Source organism: Vanellus vanellus (genome assembly GCF_965231255.1).
Source record: "Vanellus vanellus genome assembly, chromosome: 6".
NCBI classification, from domain to species: domain Eukaryota; kingdom Metazoa; phylum Chordata; class Aves; order Charadriiformes; family Charadriidae; genus Vanellus; species Vanellus vanellus.
Window position 1 is genome coordinate 15,939,801 of NC_138911.1, and position 16,369 is coordinate 15,956,169.

Here is a 16,369-nt window from a genome sequence, read left to right on the forward strand (position 1 = left end):
ACTTCAGACGAAGGCGGTGCAGCGCCGGGAGCCACCGGCACCGGCCTCCCCTCGGAGCGGCCCCCGGGGAGCGGAGCTGGCCGGGGCCCTTCGCCCCCCGCGGGCCTGGATCGGGGCTCGGGTTAGGCACCGACTGCCGCCGAGCAGCCGTCCCCATACGGGCTTGCCGCCTGCCGTGCTTGCTTGGATGAGTCTGCGACATGCCTAATAAGAGACGAGATGGGCCAGGGCGACGAGAGCGACCGCATTGTGATCAACGTGGGAGGGACTAGGCACCAGACTTACCGCAGCACCCTACGCACCCTGCCCGGCACTCGGCTGGCCTGGATCGCTGAACCCGATGCCCACAGCCACTTCGACTATGACCCCCGCACGGATGAGTTTTTCTTTGACCGGCACCCGGGCGTCTTTGCCCACATCCTGAATTACTACCGCACTGGCAAGCTGCACTGCCCCGCAGACGTGTGTGGGCCCCTGTATGAGGAGGAGCTGGCCTTCTGGGGCATCGATGAGACCGATGTGGAGCCCTGCTGTTGGATGACCTACCGGCAGCACCGCGACGCCGAAGAGGCTCTGGACAGCTTTGGTGGGGCACCCCTGGATAGCAGTGCTGAGGACGGAGACATAGATGGCACCGGAGACTCTGGTGATGGTGAAGAGGAGCTGGAGATGACAAAACGCCTAGCACTTAGTGACTCCCCAGATGGCAGGTCTGGGGGCTTCTGGAGACGGTGGCAGCCCCGCATCTGGGCGCTCTTTGAGGATCCCTACTCCTCCAGATATGCAAGGGTAAGCTATGCAATCAGCACCCTCATCAAAACACTCAAACCTCCCTTCAGTCCCACTTCCTCCCAGCATCACCAGGGTTATCTCCACTGTCAGCGCAGAGCAGCCACCCATGTGTGTAGCCATACAAAAATCATGCATGGGCTATGGGGACATAACCCACGCTCTCAAGCAGGCCCCATGCATGGGGCACAAGTGGACACCAAGGCATGAGCTCGTGTACTCATATGTGGGCTTCCAGAGACCCTTATTCTCTAACAGGCTCCTAAAAACCCACAGCCTGGGGTAAGGTCCCATTCGTGGGCCAGGGAGATCTCCATTATACCAGGTAATTTCCCTCCATGCACAGATTTTTACAGTCAGTCATCCCCCAGTAAAGAGAGACACCTTGTTCAGCCCTCTTGCAAGCTAACAGCTCTCTCCCCTTTACGAGATGGAGAAAGGATCATGGGAGCAGGCAGTCCCTGAGAGACCAGGGGATTTGGAGAGTTTCTCAGCCTGGACTGGAATCTGTTCATTTCTCTTTTCTCATACATACCATGTTAAATATTTATGAACATGCTTCTCTCAGAATGGGTAATTCAGTTCCTCACTTACCTCCTCACTCTGTCTTTTCCCTTCTGGGAAATGAAAAGTATTAATCAGAGAAGAGGGTTCATTCATGTAGAAGGGACTCTGCGTTTGACAGGTTTCTTGCCTGGCTACTGAAGGACAACTCCTCCTCTCTTGGTGCCTGCGGTTGTTTTGGAAAGGGAGTGCACACTGGTGCAGTTCACAGCATAGCTGTGGATAAAGATGGTCTTAAACAGTCACTCGACTCCTCTAAGTAGGTACCTTTTGTGCTATTACATAGGAAGATAATCACATTAATTAGGGCCTGATTCTGCTCCTGAAGTCAAAAGTAAAGAAAACATTTACTTCAGGAGCAGCAGCAGGATTAACCCCCAAGATACCCATATGGATAAACAGGAAAATAGATGAAGGATAGTGCCTTCACAAAGAAATTGGTTTGGATAGGTTTTACTCCTCTCTTAGATGTACCTTTGTTACAGCATAATTGCTACCAGCCCTTGGTAGGGATGAGTGGTGCTTTGGTGTGGGAGGATGATCAGTGTTCCTGAGGAGGATCAAAGAAGTGAGATCAGATTAGGGAGCAAATTGGATGGATGGATGGATGGAGGGAGGGAGGAAAGAGAAGTGGAAATGCAGGGAGCAGGGACAGGGGAGCTGGTCATGTATGAATGGTGGTGGAACAGCAGCTGCTGGAGACTTTCGGTCTGAGCAGAGACCTCCAGCAGGGAGCCGCCAGGTCTGCAGACTGAATGAATGGGGAAAGCTGGAGCAGAGCCTGGAGTTATATCTTGGTGTATTTCTAAAGATTCTTGTTTACATACCCTTTGGAGATTTCCTCCCTGAACAAAGAAGTTAATATTTTAAATGAATTCCTTTAAACAGTGTGGAGGATAAAGGAATAATAAAATATTTACCACGAGATGAAAGGATGATGCTGTTGAATTGCAGCTTTCAAATCCCTGATTTCTGTCAAGGGAACATGGAAACGGAGAGGCAAGGCTGGAGGGAATCCTTCAAAAGGCTTAGTTAGCTTGCTTTAATCAAGCCCAGTGTTAGCAGGCGTTGATTTGAATAGCAGATCTCTATGGTGCCCAGGAATCTGTTGGTAAAACACATTTCAAGTCAAAGCCGTGTGCTTGTCCAAGACTTTGTGGAATGGTCCAAAAGCCAAATGGATAATGCTGTCCCAATGAAAAGGATACAAACAGAAGCTAAACCGCCCTTTTGCTTGGAAGCATTATGATATTTTAGGTCAGAGGACAAAATCTATAACCAATATTAAGAGTCTTTGTGATGTACAAACTGGAATTCTAGGAGGACGTAAATTCCATTTTCTAATTCTCTACAGGTATTTTCATTTAGGAACAGGCATTCTATAAAGTGATTTGTGTTTTGTTTAGGGTTTTTCTTCCATTGGATGATATACCACTTATTCACAATTACACGTGCATACCCAGTAGAATTCAACCCTTGATTTACCTCTAACTTGTTCTTTCCTTAAATGAGTGTTAAACTAGAGAAATATGAATTCTGGGCAAAGTTGAAGCGTATACTGAATATTTCATGGGTTAAATATGATTCTTTAACTTATAACTATGGAGACGTAAGCCATATGCATTAATATTTTGCATGAAGGAAGGTGGCTTTCATCATCAACACATGCACACACTGTCCATTAAGATGACATTATAAGACACTTAGCAATTCCTAATAAAAGCCATATGTTATGGTTATGGATGTAAAAAGAGATGGGAGTTTGATTTATGCTCCTGTAACCTAACACAGACATTTGAAAAAGACCTTAAATTCACAATAGCTAATTTACAGTAAAATAATTGATAGCATCATTAACAAATGAATGGTATATTAAAGCAATCATTAGCAAAGTAGAGTCAGGCAACAAATCCACTGAATCCACTGTTACCTCACTTTTAATTGTGTAGGCTGCTTTCAATTACAAACTGTATTTCGGTCATGCAAAAATTTAAATTCATAGTGCTATTTTGTCAAAAAAATACATCACAAAAATTTGTCATCCTAATTGGATCTGAGACTTGTACTAAATGGTGGTGGTTATATACATGTTTGGTGTTTACATATGGCACCAAAATGTATGTCAAAATAGCATCTTAATATAAGCATTGGTTTACATAACCCTCATACTGTTACACTGGGGGAAGTAAAAGGAATAGAGTATATTAAGATTAAATGAAAACCTGCATAACTGAATAAAGCAAGATTTCTCTGGACTATGTCTGGTACATTAATTCAGTGAATGTTTAGCAACTGTCTACAGAAAGCTCAGCATTTACTCAAATCTACCCATTCTTGGAGCATTTTAATGGACTCTGCTTACAAATACAAGTGCATTTGACTGTTTTGCTTTACCAGCACCTCACTCATCCTAAATTACATCTATTCTTGTTGTAGATGGCCAGGAGAGACTGGAAAAGCATTCATGTATGTCAGGCAAAATCAGCTAACTCTGCGAATTTTATCCATTTCTAAACTTACTTTGATAAAGCATAGTCTCCCAGTCACTAATCGTTTGTCTTTAGGTTCAACATAGTCAACAGTTTTCTGCTAAAACAATATCGGCTGAGTTTAATTAAATTCTAGTTTTCTAAACATTAATGTCTTATATAAGGTAGTTCTTTCTAAAAAGATGAAATACTTAAAAAAATTGCATCTCCTTTTAAATCTGTAATAAGAAAAGTTATCTTGTTTGAAATCACAGATTACCTTAGACGCCTACCTTAATAAGATAAACGGGTGTCGCACTTCTCCATAACTTAAAGAATCCACATTTGGGTAACAGAAACAAAATCTTGTACCTGGAGGTCAGAACAGAGTAATAGATAAGGTGACGGAAAAGATCAGAATTATAGAGATACTGGGTGCATACGCAGACAGACAGGCATCCAGGTGGATTTTCAGAAGCGTCTGATCAGGCAGCTATATATCACTGCATGTCAATGGATATCAGGCACCGAAATTGTTGAGAGTTTCTTTAAAGCATATTAGAACTGTCTTTTTTGCATGGTCAGGTAACTTCGTAAATTTATTCTCATAAGTAGACACAAAGGGGGAAATAGAGTCACACAGAAAGCTACACAGATATACTAAGGCAGCATATCTGAGAGTTGTGTTGTAATAGAGTTCTTGCCTTCTGCACTCATTAGACTTCACAGGCCCCTCAGTACACAAATGTGTGAAAAATATTTTCTTAGGATTCTCTCTCCTTTGTATTTATATCTGGTCATGCTGTTCTTACACTAGCTAAGCTCCCACTGACTTCCTGGGGAGTTTAGCCTGCAGGTATCTAATATCTTTGCCCCCTTCCTTCTCATCCTCCCCAGCAGGGTAAGGTTGTGTTTGTGTTAATTCACAGTCATTTGGTTAGTCAGTGCTTGGGAACCAGGAGCTTTCAGCTGAGATTCTGCGCTAGCACTCTCATTTAAATTGGACAGTTAAGCTTCATTAATGAACCCTCAGGAAAGGTTTTGTAGTTCTTCCAAATAAACATTTTTACTGTGTTTAAATAAAAGCTGGTTGGGGTCCTATGGAAAGTCCTCAACAGCTTGACTTGCCATCCTGGCATATGCTATACAGCTCTCATCTGAAAGAGGAAAGGCTTATGGCAAAACTCTCACTCACCCTTCCCTCATGTTCTCCCTTCACATCCTGCAGAAGGATCCGCTTTCCTCAGTGGGTGATTTTTGAAGGACAAGTTTCCGACACTGAGGAGGAGACAGGAAGAAGGATAGTGGGTAAGAGATGAGGAAAAAGGTATTCCCCAGGGATTTTTTCCAGCTTTCTTTTGTACATTCCAGAGCATTTCAACCTTGCTGTGTTCATATAAATGTATTTTTCTCTATGTAAACTGTATCCCGTAGCTATGAGAAGGCTTGTGGGATCCTAGTTCCTGAATAACCATACTGTCTCGAGGCTTAGAGGCTGGGGTGATTTCTGCTCATCCTTTACCCTGACCCAGTACAGCTGCACTCAGGAATTGGGGAAAGTATCAGGGAGTAGGAATAGATACTCATCGTCTTTCACAACGGGAGCTTATTCTGCAGCTGTCTGACGCAGGACACACTTCGCATGGGAGTGATCCACTGACAGTGCTCTGGGGGCTCGCACTGAGCATGAGCAGATAGGGAGAGAAAGGAGGAGAGCTGCCCCACACGCTTTCCCATACCCACAGGCACCCCTCTCCCCAGGGAGGGATTTCATCAAAGGGGCCCTGATGGAGCTGCTCTCCCACCTTGGGCCTTTCTGCAAGGTCTCCCCTGCAGAGGCATGTCTAATCCTGCACTGAAGCTTGCTGCAGTAATTCTCACCATATACTTTGACAATTAACGAGACAGCCTAATTTTAACTGCACGCTTCATTACAGCTCTGGAAAAATTAGAATCTTTCCACATTCAGTGAAGTTTCCCCTGCACTTGTAGTATAATGGAATTACAGATAGACATGTATTAATGACCATTCATTATTAATATAGTTCCTAAAATCCCATTTTATTCCTATTTTCTCCTATCAGGGGACACGTTAGTGCAAATCCTTATATAACCCATTAGTAAGCACAGTGTAGTCTTCTCTGTATCCTGTCCAAAGAAGCCTTTGCAATGCCAGCTAGAAAGTGTTCACCGCTCACAGCAAGTCCCATGTTCAGTCCCTATCGAGTTAGCCAAGGTGGGAGCAGGCACACTCACAAACAACTCCTGGGAATTGTCCTTCTGACTTCAGAAGTAAGAATTATTAAAACCACCACCAAAAAAAAGATCGGAGCAGCCATGCAGAATCATGACTTCATTGGTTTGAGTTGTTCAGAAACACATATGAAGATACGATGTCTGCCCAGAACATCTTACAATCTCTTTGAAGTCACAACCTCACAGGGAGATGAGAGGAATGATGTTATCCATCTGACAAATCTATTGCTGCCTAGTACAGACTTAGCAGTTTAAATTCAAGGAAGGGTTTTTTAAATCCATTTGCCTATTTCTGATTTTATTTCTATTATTCTAAAACCTTAAAAAAGAACAGCATCTGTTGCCATTTTTTTTTTTAAATCTTACTTAATTTTTATGTTTCTAGGTTACAAAATTTACTTGATTTAGCCAAGGCTGTGATTATATGGATCATGCCATCATATGCATACACATATATATGCCTTCCTATCACTACCACCTCCTACGATGCTGAGTGGGATTTCCATATGAGGAAGGACTTCAAAATTAAACCATCCCAAAATACTTCTGAAAATGTAACCTTGGTGCCACTGAAATCGATATGAATTTAGTGACTGGTTTCAGTCCTTTTCTCTTTAATCCATGACTATGTGCCTTCAATTATTTTCTTTGCCCTTCTCCTGACATTTGCTATTTTGGCTTTGGTGAGGAAAAACAGGCAACAAAATACTGGTATCCTCTGCTGGTATATCATGAGACAAAGGATAAAAAGATCTGTGGATCAATTGTAATATTTCTATTTTAGAACTGGTCACAAAAATGTGATATATTAGACTATACTTAGGAAAACTATTTTTCCATCTTGTTTTTCCTTCTGCTGTGCAATCTAGTATTCATCAGTATTCATCTTTCTTATTTTTAAAAATAAGTGACTGATCTGTGTTTATTTATGGTAGTACTTTAGTAAAGTCTATACATATTGCCTTTCTTTTAACATAAGGAGAGATGTTAGCAAATCAGCAACAGAGGGTCCAGCCTTACTGTTATTGAAATTCAGTGCCAAAATTACCACCAACTTCAAGGAGAGAAATGAATTTTCCTGCAGTATGGTTCAGAATAACAAATTAATTGCAGCGTACTGCTTTTTTAATAGATACGTTGCATATTTCCATTCCAAAGCACTGAAGCGCAGGAGATCTTAGCAATTTCTTAGGAACATACATATTCAAATATATATTTTCATAATCTCTTAAAGACTGAGCATCTTGAGCACACTGCATCAAAACACAGAGCTCTAATACTGACAAAGCTCTTCATGATCATACTGGCATTTTTACTGCAGAGGACTATGGAATACATCCCCATTCAAACCACATGACTTCAGTTAATGTTCAACCAAATCATATCCAAGTGCTGTATTTCATAATGAAAAGGGCAAGCATGGGTATTCCGATTGAAAAATTGGGCCCTAATTGATAATCAAGTGCATCATTGTTTCTCATGCAAATACAGATGGCAAAACTGAGTTTCCATTTTGTATAGGCTTGATTTTATGAAATTTCAGTGCATTCTTGGGGGATAAGACTAATAGAACAGCCATTTTGAGATCTTTGCAGTTGTATTACAATGAGCTTCTCACTTACTATATGCTGAATTTGATCTGAGGAAAGAACAGTATTAGAAGGCTGACTTGGCTTTCTCTACCAAATATTGCATTACATAAATATGTGATTCACTCCAAATGGTACACAGGAGTGTTAGGATCAGGAGAAATCAGAGAAATCTGTGAATCTATGGAGAACCACCCCCTCTCCCTGGAATATAAACTGAATGCTGTCATTTCTAGAATAATTTTTACATCTCTCCTGTGCTCAGATTTTGCTATCTTCACTCCTACTATTGTAGTGATAGCTTACTCCAGCAATATCCCTGTTTCCTTTGGGCTGAGAACAAGGTACTACCCAACATGGGTAAAGGTGAAAGGACCAGCCCCTAAGTGATTTTAATTTCTTTCAGATATGATTTATAAGATTTAATGGGGGCTCTAATAAATCATGCTATAAAAATTATGAATAAATCTCAGCCCAAGGCTTTTTGCAGTGATTGCTTATGATGTAAGACCCTTTAATGACAGTAAGTTAAAATTGCATTGTAATGGCCCTTTGTAAATGCAATAAATCTCCAATTTCAGTGCACTGCGGACAGCCAGCAATGTGTGTGCTGCACACGAGCTACCAACACAGGCACACGCTGCTGGCACACGCTTACGTAATTTTGTTGACATTTCAGGAGCAGCAGTAAATCTTAGCAGTGGTAGATTTACTTTAAGAAAACATTCAGTCAAGACCATGGTGGTGTTGTGACCGCATGAAATGGTTTACAATATCCTACTAGCTTTTTACTTAAAAATCTGGGAAAGAATGTCCCTTTTAAGAAGCAGTAAGATGGATTAGTCTGTTTTAAATAACAAAGGCAAAAGCTATTCCTACTGAGTCTTATAATTTCCCAGAGACAAACATGAGTTAAAACAGGCATTTTGGTCTGCACAACCAAACTGAATCCATCTACTTCCCTTAATTTCCTGGATCATCTACTCAGCATTCACAAAATAATTAAAAATGTACACAGAAATACACCAACAGAATAATAGCTCCTTGTTTCAGCTGCAGCCGAATCCCTATTCCTGCCCACTTGGCCCTCCAAAACCACATTTCAAACACTACGTACATTTCCCTATTCAAATACAGAAAGATCTAGACAGTTCAGGTTGCTTATTATTTCACACGCATCAGAAATTCAGCTGCAGATTTCACTTTGAAAATTCATTCCAATAACCCTGTTCTGTTTTTCAGTTTGGATTCTTGCAGTCTTCATTATGCTGGATCAATTGACAGGTATAGATGGTGGAGGCCAGTTTTGTGATTTACCCAGTTATTAATTAAAAGAAAACCTTCAATCAGAATGCTCCTAATTTGACAACAGACTTAAAAAAAAAAAAAAAAAAAAAAAAAAAAACAATAAGGAGAAAGCCCTAAAAATGCTGAGCACCTACAACCTCCAGCAGAAGGGAGGTCATGTCTTATAGCAGAAAATGACATGGGCAAGGAGTTAAGAGGCCGTCACTAAATTCCCACCCCCACCTCATAGGGCCACTGCCACAGCCACCACTGATTTTAGTGGGATCCAGCCAGAGACCCATGCAGACCTATTTCAGGCAAAATTTTTCATGACAAGGACAATTGTGTAATTGCCACAATACTCGATGCAAAAGGGCTTGCCTTCACAGCAGCCTCTGATCTCTACTCTAAAAACATGACAACAAGCTATCAGCCACATTGTGCTATTCCCGTTTCTTTTTTTAGCATGGATCTCCCCATTGCTTATAGTGTGGAGTTTTGCAAGAAATCTAGTGACAGTACGTCTTAGCACTTCTTGGGAATGTGTCCCGCATACTGCAGAACTGATTTTAACTCAGTCTTTTTCAGCAAAGCACTTTGTAAGGAGAAACCAAGAACAACCTAACCATGCTGTCATAGCTCTACCAATACCAAACTGAGTCAGTTGCTGGGGAGGGTGGGGGTGGGAGTGGTGTTTGGTTTTCTTTTTTTGGGGTGGTAGCAGACCGGCTTATATCTGAATTTTGCTTAAGCAATATTTAAATTTAGTGTTCAGCTGATAGGAGTTCAGTGTTTATCCTACCAAGAAGTCCCAAAGGTGCTAGTGATTTTATTAAAAGACCTAATGTAAATTTCAAAACTGTATGGATTACTTGAAATGTTATTTATGTATAAGCAGCAGGAAATCAATAGCACAAAAGTACATTCACTGTTTTGGAGAACCTGCTCTGCTAAGAAAAGAAGCTTATGTTGCCTTGTATGTGTCAGTGACACGGACTAAAGGCAAATGAAAAGTTTGAAATTCAATAGCAATTCTATAGTGTCTTCAACTCCAAAACACAGATTTATCTTCACATATGTACTGCCATCAGCTACAGCAACTCCTAAAACTGCGCATTTACTGTCCTCAAAGGATATCTTGGCTAGGACAGCAGGGTAAACCTTTGCTCTTATTAGGTGATCTTTAACATTCATTCCGAATGGCCCACACACATGCACAGAAATATACACAGACCTACATGGTATGAATTTACTAGAAAGTGGCTGGGGGGGGGGGGGGACACGACGACGACACACGGACGATGACACACACAAACTGAAAAAACCCCAAAACCTGAGATTTGGACAGATGATTGCAAGCAACTGAATTGATGCAGCTCATCAAGCAAGCATTTGCTAGCAGATCTGACTAAAGTCATTATTTGTGGGCCCTACTTGCTTGCATATGTTAGCTCTGATGAATCCTCTCAGGTATTTCAGCTATCATCTACAGCACACCGGTAGTATGAAGGCAGGCCATATTCATATAGCTCAGCAAATGAACATTTGCAACAGCACAAACATGCAAACAGCATGTTTTATGAACTCATCAAGCCACGTCATTTGAATATACTTCAGCCCTTCTCATTTTCTATGAATTTTACTGTGTGTGGAATCATATAAGACATTTCATCTTAGTACGTCATATTCAAAACAGGAAAACAACTTTTCTCAGGTTACTTGCTTTGCGTTTTTTCGGTTCTCCCTTGCTATGTGTTTATTGCAGTAACTAGCACAATAAGGTTATAATCTCTGTTGACACCTCTAAATGCTATTGCCATAAAACCAGCAAGTTAACAGTAAACATCTCTGGAAAGAATTTACACTATACTTCAATGCAGTGTTTCCCAAACCAACCTGGACTGGAGCAGAAGATCACCCAAAGCTATGATTCTTCAAAAGGTGTGGTACGTGTGAGAGCTGTGCCAGCCAGTGCAAAGACAGCAGGGGTGGGCATCCACCATCTCTCCATCACTCCAGTGTCATAGAAATCTAGCAGTTTGTTCCTACATCTGCACTTCCGAGGCCAGACTCACAAAAGGATGTAGCCATGTGAGTTCAAACTTACAATTCCCCAAACACTAACCCTGTAATTTTTTAAAATGTGTATTAAAATTTCCCAATGCCTACAGTATTGTTTCTGCCTGTGCCCAGAACTGCTTTAGTATTGTTGGCAAATGCCTTATATCAAAGCCTTGTTAATGTCCATAATTTTTCTTCACTAACAGGCATGGTCCTTTAAATATACTTGCCGAATACACACTGAATATAAGCTGTTTTCAAAAACATGCTCAAATGAAAACAATAGGTGTTAGTAGTGTGAATCAGTTCCTCAGGTGCAATAATCCAGTAGCTATAGTTTTTTTTGCTTATAATGTGAAACTTTAGGTTTAAATATTTTCCTCCAACTGCACGATTTCAAATTTTCATCAATCTCTGCTCAAGAGACTTCCCAGCTTCAGACAGCTGCATAATCCAGGCAGTGAGTGAAGTTGATGCAGTTTGCAAGGCATGAGGAATTCACAAACTAATATATTGGGTATGTGGCAAAAAAGCATTTCCCAATAACGTGGAACCAAGAAGCTGGTCCTGTGTGGTAATTCTGGGCTACTGAATTCAGCAAGATTAACAGCAGAAAGCAGATATATGTAGTGACATTGTCAGAGACAGCGTAACTTTAGCATGTGACAAGGCTAGTTTTTTATTTTCAATCACTCACTAGTTTGAAGACAGTTCCCATTAGGAAATAACCATACGTCATCAGCCTATAGTTGACTCCAGGATGAGCCACGTGCAATGATTTAGTGATCTCTGTGCAGCCCCTATGGAGAAGGAATGTAGAAAACACACAAAAAAGTATGAGATGATATGCAGAAATAGAACTTTTCCACCCCAAAGTCAGAGCAGTTCTGCCACACTGGAAAGCGAGCTCCCGAGTCAATGTAAGGACACATCACAATTTGTTTTGAAAAGACCTATGTTTCCCAGGGCTATCAATCTGTCACCTTTCAGTCATGCCATGTAAATACAGCGTTCTTAAAGTCTTTGAAGGCTGCCTTTTCATCAATGTTTTAACATAAACATTCTTTTAATTTAAATGCAAATTGATCACTTACATTTTATTACTTTTTAATATTTCAAAGTGCATTATCACCATTAAAGGAAAGTGATCTAAATTAAACTATTGCAAGGATAAATTTAACTTGGAAAAGCAGTAGAACAAGTCTTTGCAAGATTAAGGCCTTTTACAGCATGTATGCTTTAGCTCTGGCATCAACAACCAACACAGAAGTGATCAATAAACATTCTAGCTATTACATTCACTGCCTTCATGATACGTATAATACTAGTTCAAAATCTTGGTGGAAACTGTGAAGGGTATATTGTTAAATATCCCTCTCTACTGTAATTTACCTTATATAGGAGTCTTGCCAGGGGCTCTGATGAAGCAGAGGCAGTTTTGCAGTTTTACCATCTGTTGTCAAATCTACTCCTGCTATAACTGAAACACAAATGTATTAGAATTTAGAAGTGACAAAATTGAAAAAAAACAATTTCATTGTTTAAATAGCTTTGCTGTGCAGTCTAATGAACAAAACCTTTGGATAATAAATAAAACATTTTAAAAACAGATTTAATTAAAAAACCAAGATATAGCAAAAGGATAATGATAGAGTTGTTCTACATAACTACAACACAACAAAGAGATATAAATAAGAAATCATGTTATATTCCAGAGACTTCAGATTTACATTTTAATTCAGGGTAACATCCTATTTATATATCCTGCAGAAGAAAAAAAAAAAAAAAATCACCCCCCCCCCCCTTTGAAATATAAATGGCATTGAAATTTTTGAAAATGCTACATCTATGCTATCTAATATAGGACCATAGGACCAAATTGTAGAGTACTCAGGAACTGAATCTTCCTATCCCTCTTTCCATCCTAAGTAAGGACCTGCAGGGTAGAAACTCCAAAGAACACTACAGTTTAGCTTCACTTATGTGCAATGGACTAAAAATGAATACTTAATATTTATATGAATCATTGTCAGTGTCAAGTAAGATGAAGCTTATAAAAACAGAACCAAATCAGGGAATGAGTTTTAAGACTCAGTGGGTAAATGCTTCCTTACGTACAGTATTATTTATAGCTATTTTTCTAATCTGTTCTGTCATCTTGTCTCTTAAATTATTAGAAGGGGAGAAAGGAGGGACTACAGCAAATGTAAGTAAAGGAGAAATCTTACTGGGAAGTGCAGCAGGAATATGAGCAAAAGCCAGGAAGTTTGGAACTGTGTTCGTAGACCTCTTGTTCTTTTTATGTTCTACACGAAAACTATTCCAGCCTACTTTGTACTTAAATATGTACAACTTTTTTAACTAGTCTTTTGCAATAAGAGGAATGGTGTTTTCAAGACTCTGCGTCTGCATCGCAAAGGCCCACTACCGCATTGTAAAACGAGCTAATCATAAGCAGGTTTTTAGACATTGGGCTAATTCCTGTGTCAGTGGTCTGGCTAAGCCTTGGACATCCTGCAGGAGCAAAATTCCTCTTTAGATATAAACGTTCATCTCACAAAGAAGGTAACAACAGGAATTTCGGCACCAGATCCTGATTTTCATAGCTCCCCTTGAAGTCAATGACAGCTGCAGATGGTCTCTTCAAGTTGATCCTCAAAGGTTCTTAAGCTAAGCATTGAAAACTTTTAAAAACATCAGTTGTGATAGTTGTGATGTGTGTGTTTAGCCCAGTACTAATATCTCCCTGCATCACGAAGATTCTGTGAGTCTTAACTATTTATGAAAATACTTTAAAAAACTTCTACAAAAAGGACAAGATACAAGCAAAATATCATTAGAATTTTAAACAAGTATTCAATATTGAAGTGCAAAATACTCAAGCCAATTAGGATGAAAGTCACCCTGTAAGAAAATTCAAAGGAGGGGGGCACATCCACAAAGCTTCTGCTGGGTTCTTGCAAATTGGGGAAAGTTATCTTTCACATGTAGGAATCTGGGGAGGTCATTCTTATTTTCATTCTGGGAGGAGGTGAACAACTCTGCTACGAAGCAATTAAAGCCATTTGTTCCCTTATGCAGGGACTCACATTACACTACCTCCATCAGACAGGAATTAAAACTGGGTAAAAAGCAGGCATCTACTTTGTTCCCTGGATCTACATGGTTATGGAATACTCCACGGGGCGTCTTTGTATCCATAGGCTTTTGTTTTGATCATTCAAGTATCATTTTTATAAGCACCAATGTGCAGTAATTTTTGTACTCTCTTCATCCAGGTAGGTTTTTGAAGTTGCTGTATGTCTGCTGAGAACACCACACACAACTGCTCTTTGATTTTATGACATCTCTTGCAAATATAAGCTTTTCCTGCTCTTGACTTCAGCAGCAAGGTCTAATTCAGACCATCAAGAAATTTCATCTAATGTCTTTTTATCCTGATTTTCCTAATTCTATTTTAGAAGTAAGATGTACATGTTTACAGATGTGAGAATTGCGGTAAATTTAAGAAGAGATCCTAGACGTGAATGTTAGGAACAACAGCTCTTTTCTCTTTTTTTTTGCCACAAGGATATCTGATCACATTGTTCTTCTCAATAGCCAACCAGGTTTTATTTAGCAATGCCAGTCTAACAGATGTGATTTCCACTTATGGTAGCTGTAGGCACATCATTAATTCTAGTATCTGCAAAACTTACAGTAGAAATCCCTTTCTGTGGCATCCCTTGCTCCTCACTTTGACAACTTTAGCCAAAGAACAACAAAAAATGACATCCCTACTATGGGCTTGTACATGACTGTCCAGATACAGCAGTACTTTGGTCTAAAGATTTTCCTAGAAGAGCTGTAATGTACACAGATGGCAAAGGGCTCAAAAATACATTCAGAAAAACACAGTAGACAATTTATGTGTGGAAACTAAGTTCACAAGCCCTGTACCATGATTATTGAGAGACCAGAAGCTGTGCTTTGAGAGGCATATCAATAAAGATTTGGATACAAATGGGAAAAAATATCTTCTCATTCACTACCCACACTGCATATGATACTAGTTGTAATCAAGAAAAATTTCAAGATGACATGAAGCTATCAAGCTGCATAATTCCTGCTAGTGCTTGCTGCAAGTGCTCACCGCAGTCCCGCTATTAAAATGTCCACAGGCCACAAAAACACTCTTAAGCCAACTCACTAGCCCAAATTACGAATTCTTCTAGTTAACAAAACCCACCAGAAGCTTGCAGTTTAAGGTAGAATACATTTTTTCTTAAAATATACCTCCTTCATCAAAAAACTATTAAGTAGTGACTTGTGGTTCTGAATCTCCCACTATGCTGAGGCAGTGAATTTATTTTTTAAAAACACACATAGAAAGACATGAGCCAAAAGCAAAGTCACCATGCATGTCTCCAGCCCCTCTAACATTCATTCCACAGCCTTCTTTGTCTTTCAAATCCTGGTACTCGTGAGGGTTGCGAGGGAGGGAATAGGTTGATGAATTTTTGGGGGTTGTGTTTTTGGAAACTGCAGATGATGTTTAGGAAGCCTTCTCACAATACACAGACTTTTTGGCTAAGAAACAGGTTTTGGAGTATCAAAAGTATTATATGTATTCTGCAGTTTCAGATCTAAAGCTGGTCAAATAAATGTAATTACATTTTCTTTTTGGCAAGAAAAGATGTTTTTTTTTCCTCCCATTTCTCCCCCTCCCCTCAAAGAAGGTTTATTCAAAGTTTCTCACTTGTCTCCATGAGAAAAATCCAAAAGGTTTTTTCCCCTTAGCATTAGTTTCTTTTTCTCCCCTCACACTTAATAAAAAAGTAAAATGGTAGTCAGAAAGAAAGAACAAACCAGCAAAATTTAAGAGGGAATGACTGAAAGATAAAACACAGAGAATTTTCTGCACAAAATTTTGCCAAAATCTTTGCATAAGGAAAAAGGCTTGCCAGTTCGAAGTCTGCAGGACAAATATGACAAATTTTGTTGAATGTTTTCAAGGAAAAAAGGATCTCTTTTTTTATAGCAATTATAAAATTGCTTTTATTGCTTTTTGAGTTATTTACAAATACACATCTTCTGCTTGCAGTCCTTTAGCCTGTTTGAGGTGGAGGGCTTTTTGTTTGTTTTTAAATCAGTTGAGAATAAAACAGGTTTCCACGTAGATCAGGAAAATACAGGCTTGCTCAAGAATTTTTCTTCAAATGATTCTCAGCCTGGCTCTGTGTTTCTCTAGCCCTTGCTGGACAAAAAAGTAGTCTTCCTTTTAGAAGGGTCAACATCTTCTTGCCCTTCTGATTGATCCTCTTTCACCCAGAAGCTATGGCACCAATTCTGTTTTGTTAAACAATATTTTAATTG

The 16,369-nt window shown here is 39.9% G+C and overlaps 1 protein-coding gene across 1 annotated transcript in view; it reads left to right on the forward strand.

Annotated features, from left to right (window-relative positions):
- Window positions 1-219: 219 nt before the first annotated feature.
- Window positions 220-16,369, forward strand: part of KCNC1 (potassium voltage-gated channel subfamily C member 1) — a gene marked incomplete at both ends in the record, with an annotated part of 112,914 nt that continues 96,764 nt past the window's right edge. The window contains one exon of the mRNA XM_082485286.1: window positions 220-789. Within this exon, the coding sequence (XP_082341412.1) occupies window positions 220-789 (570 nt within the window). The remainder of the gene's footprint in view (window positions 790-16,369) is intronic.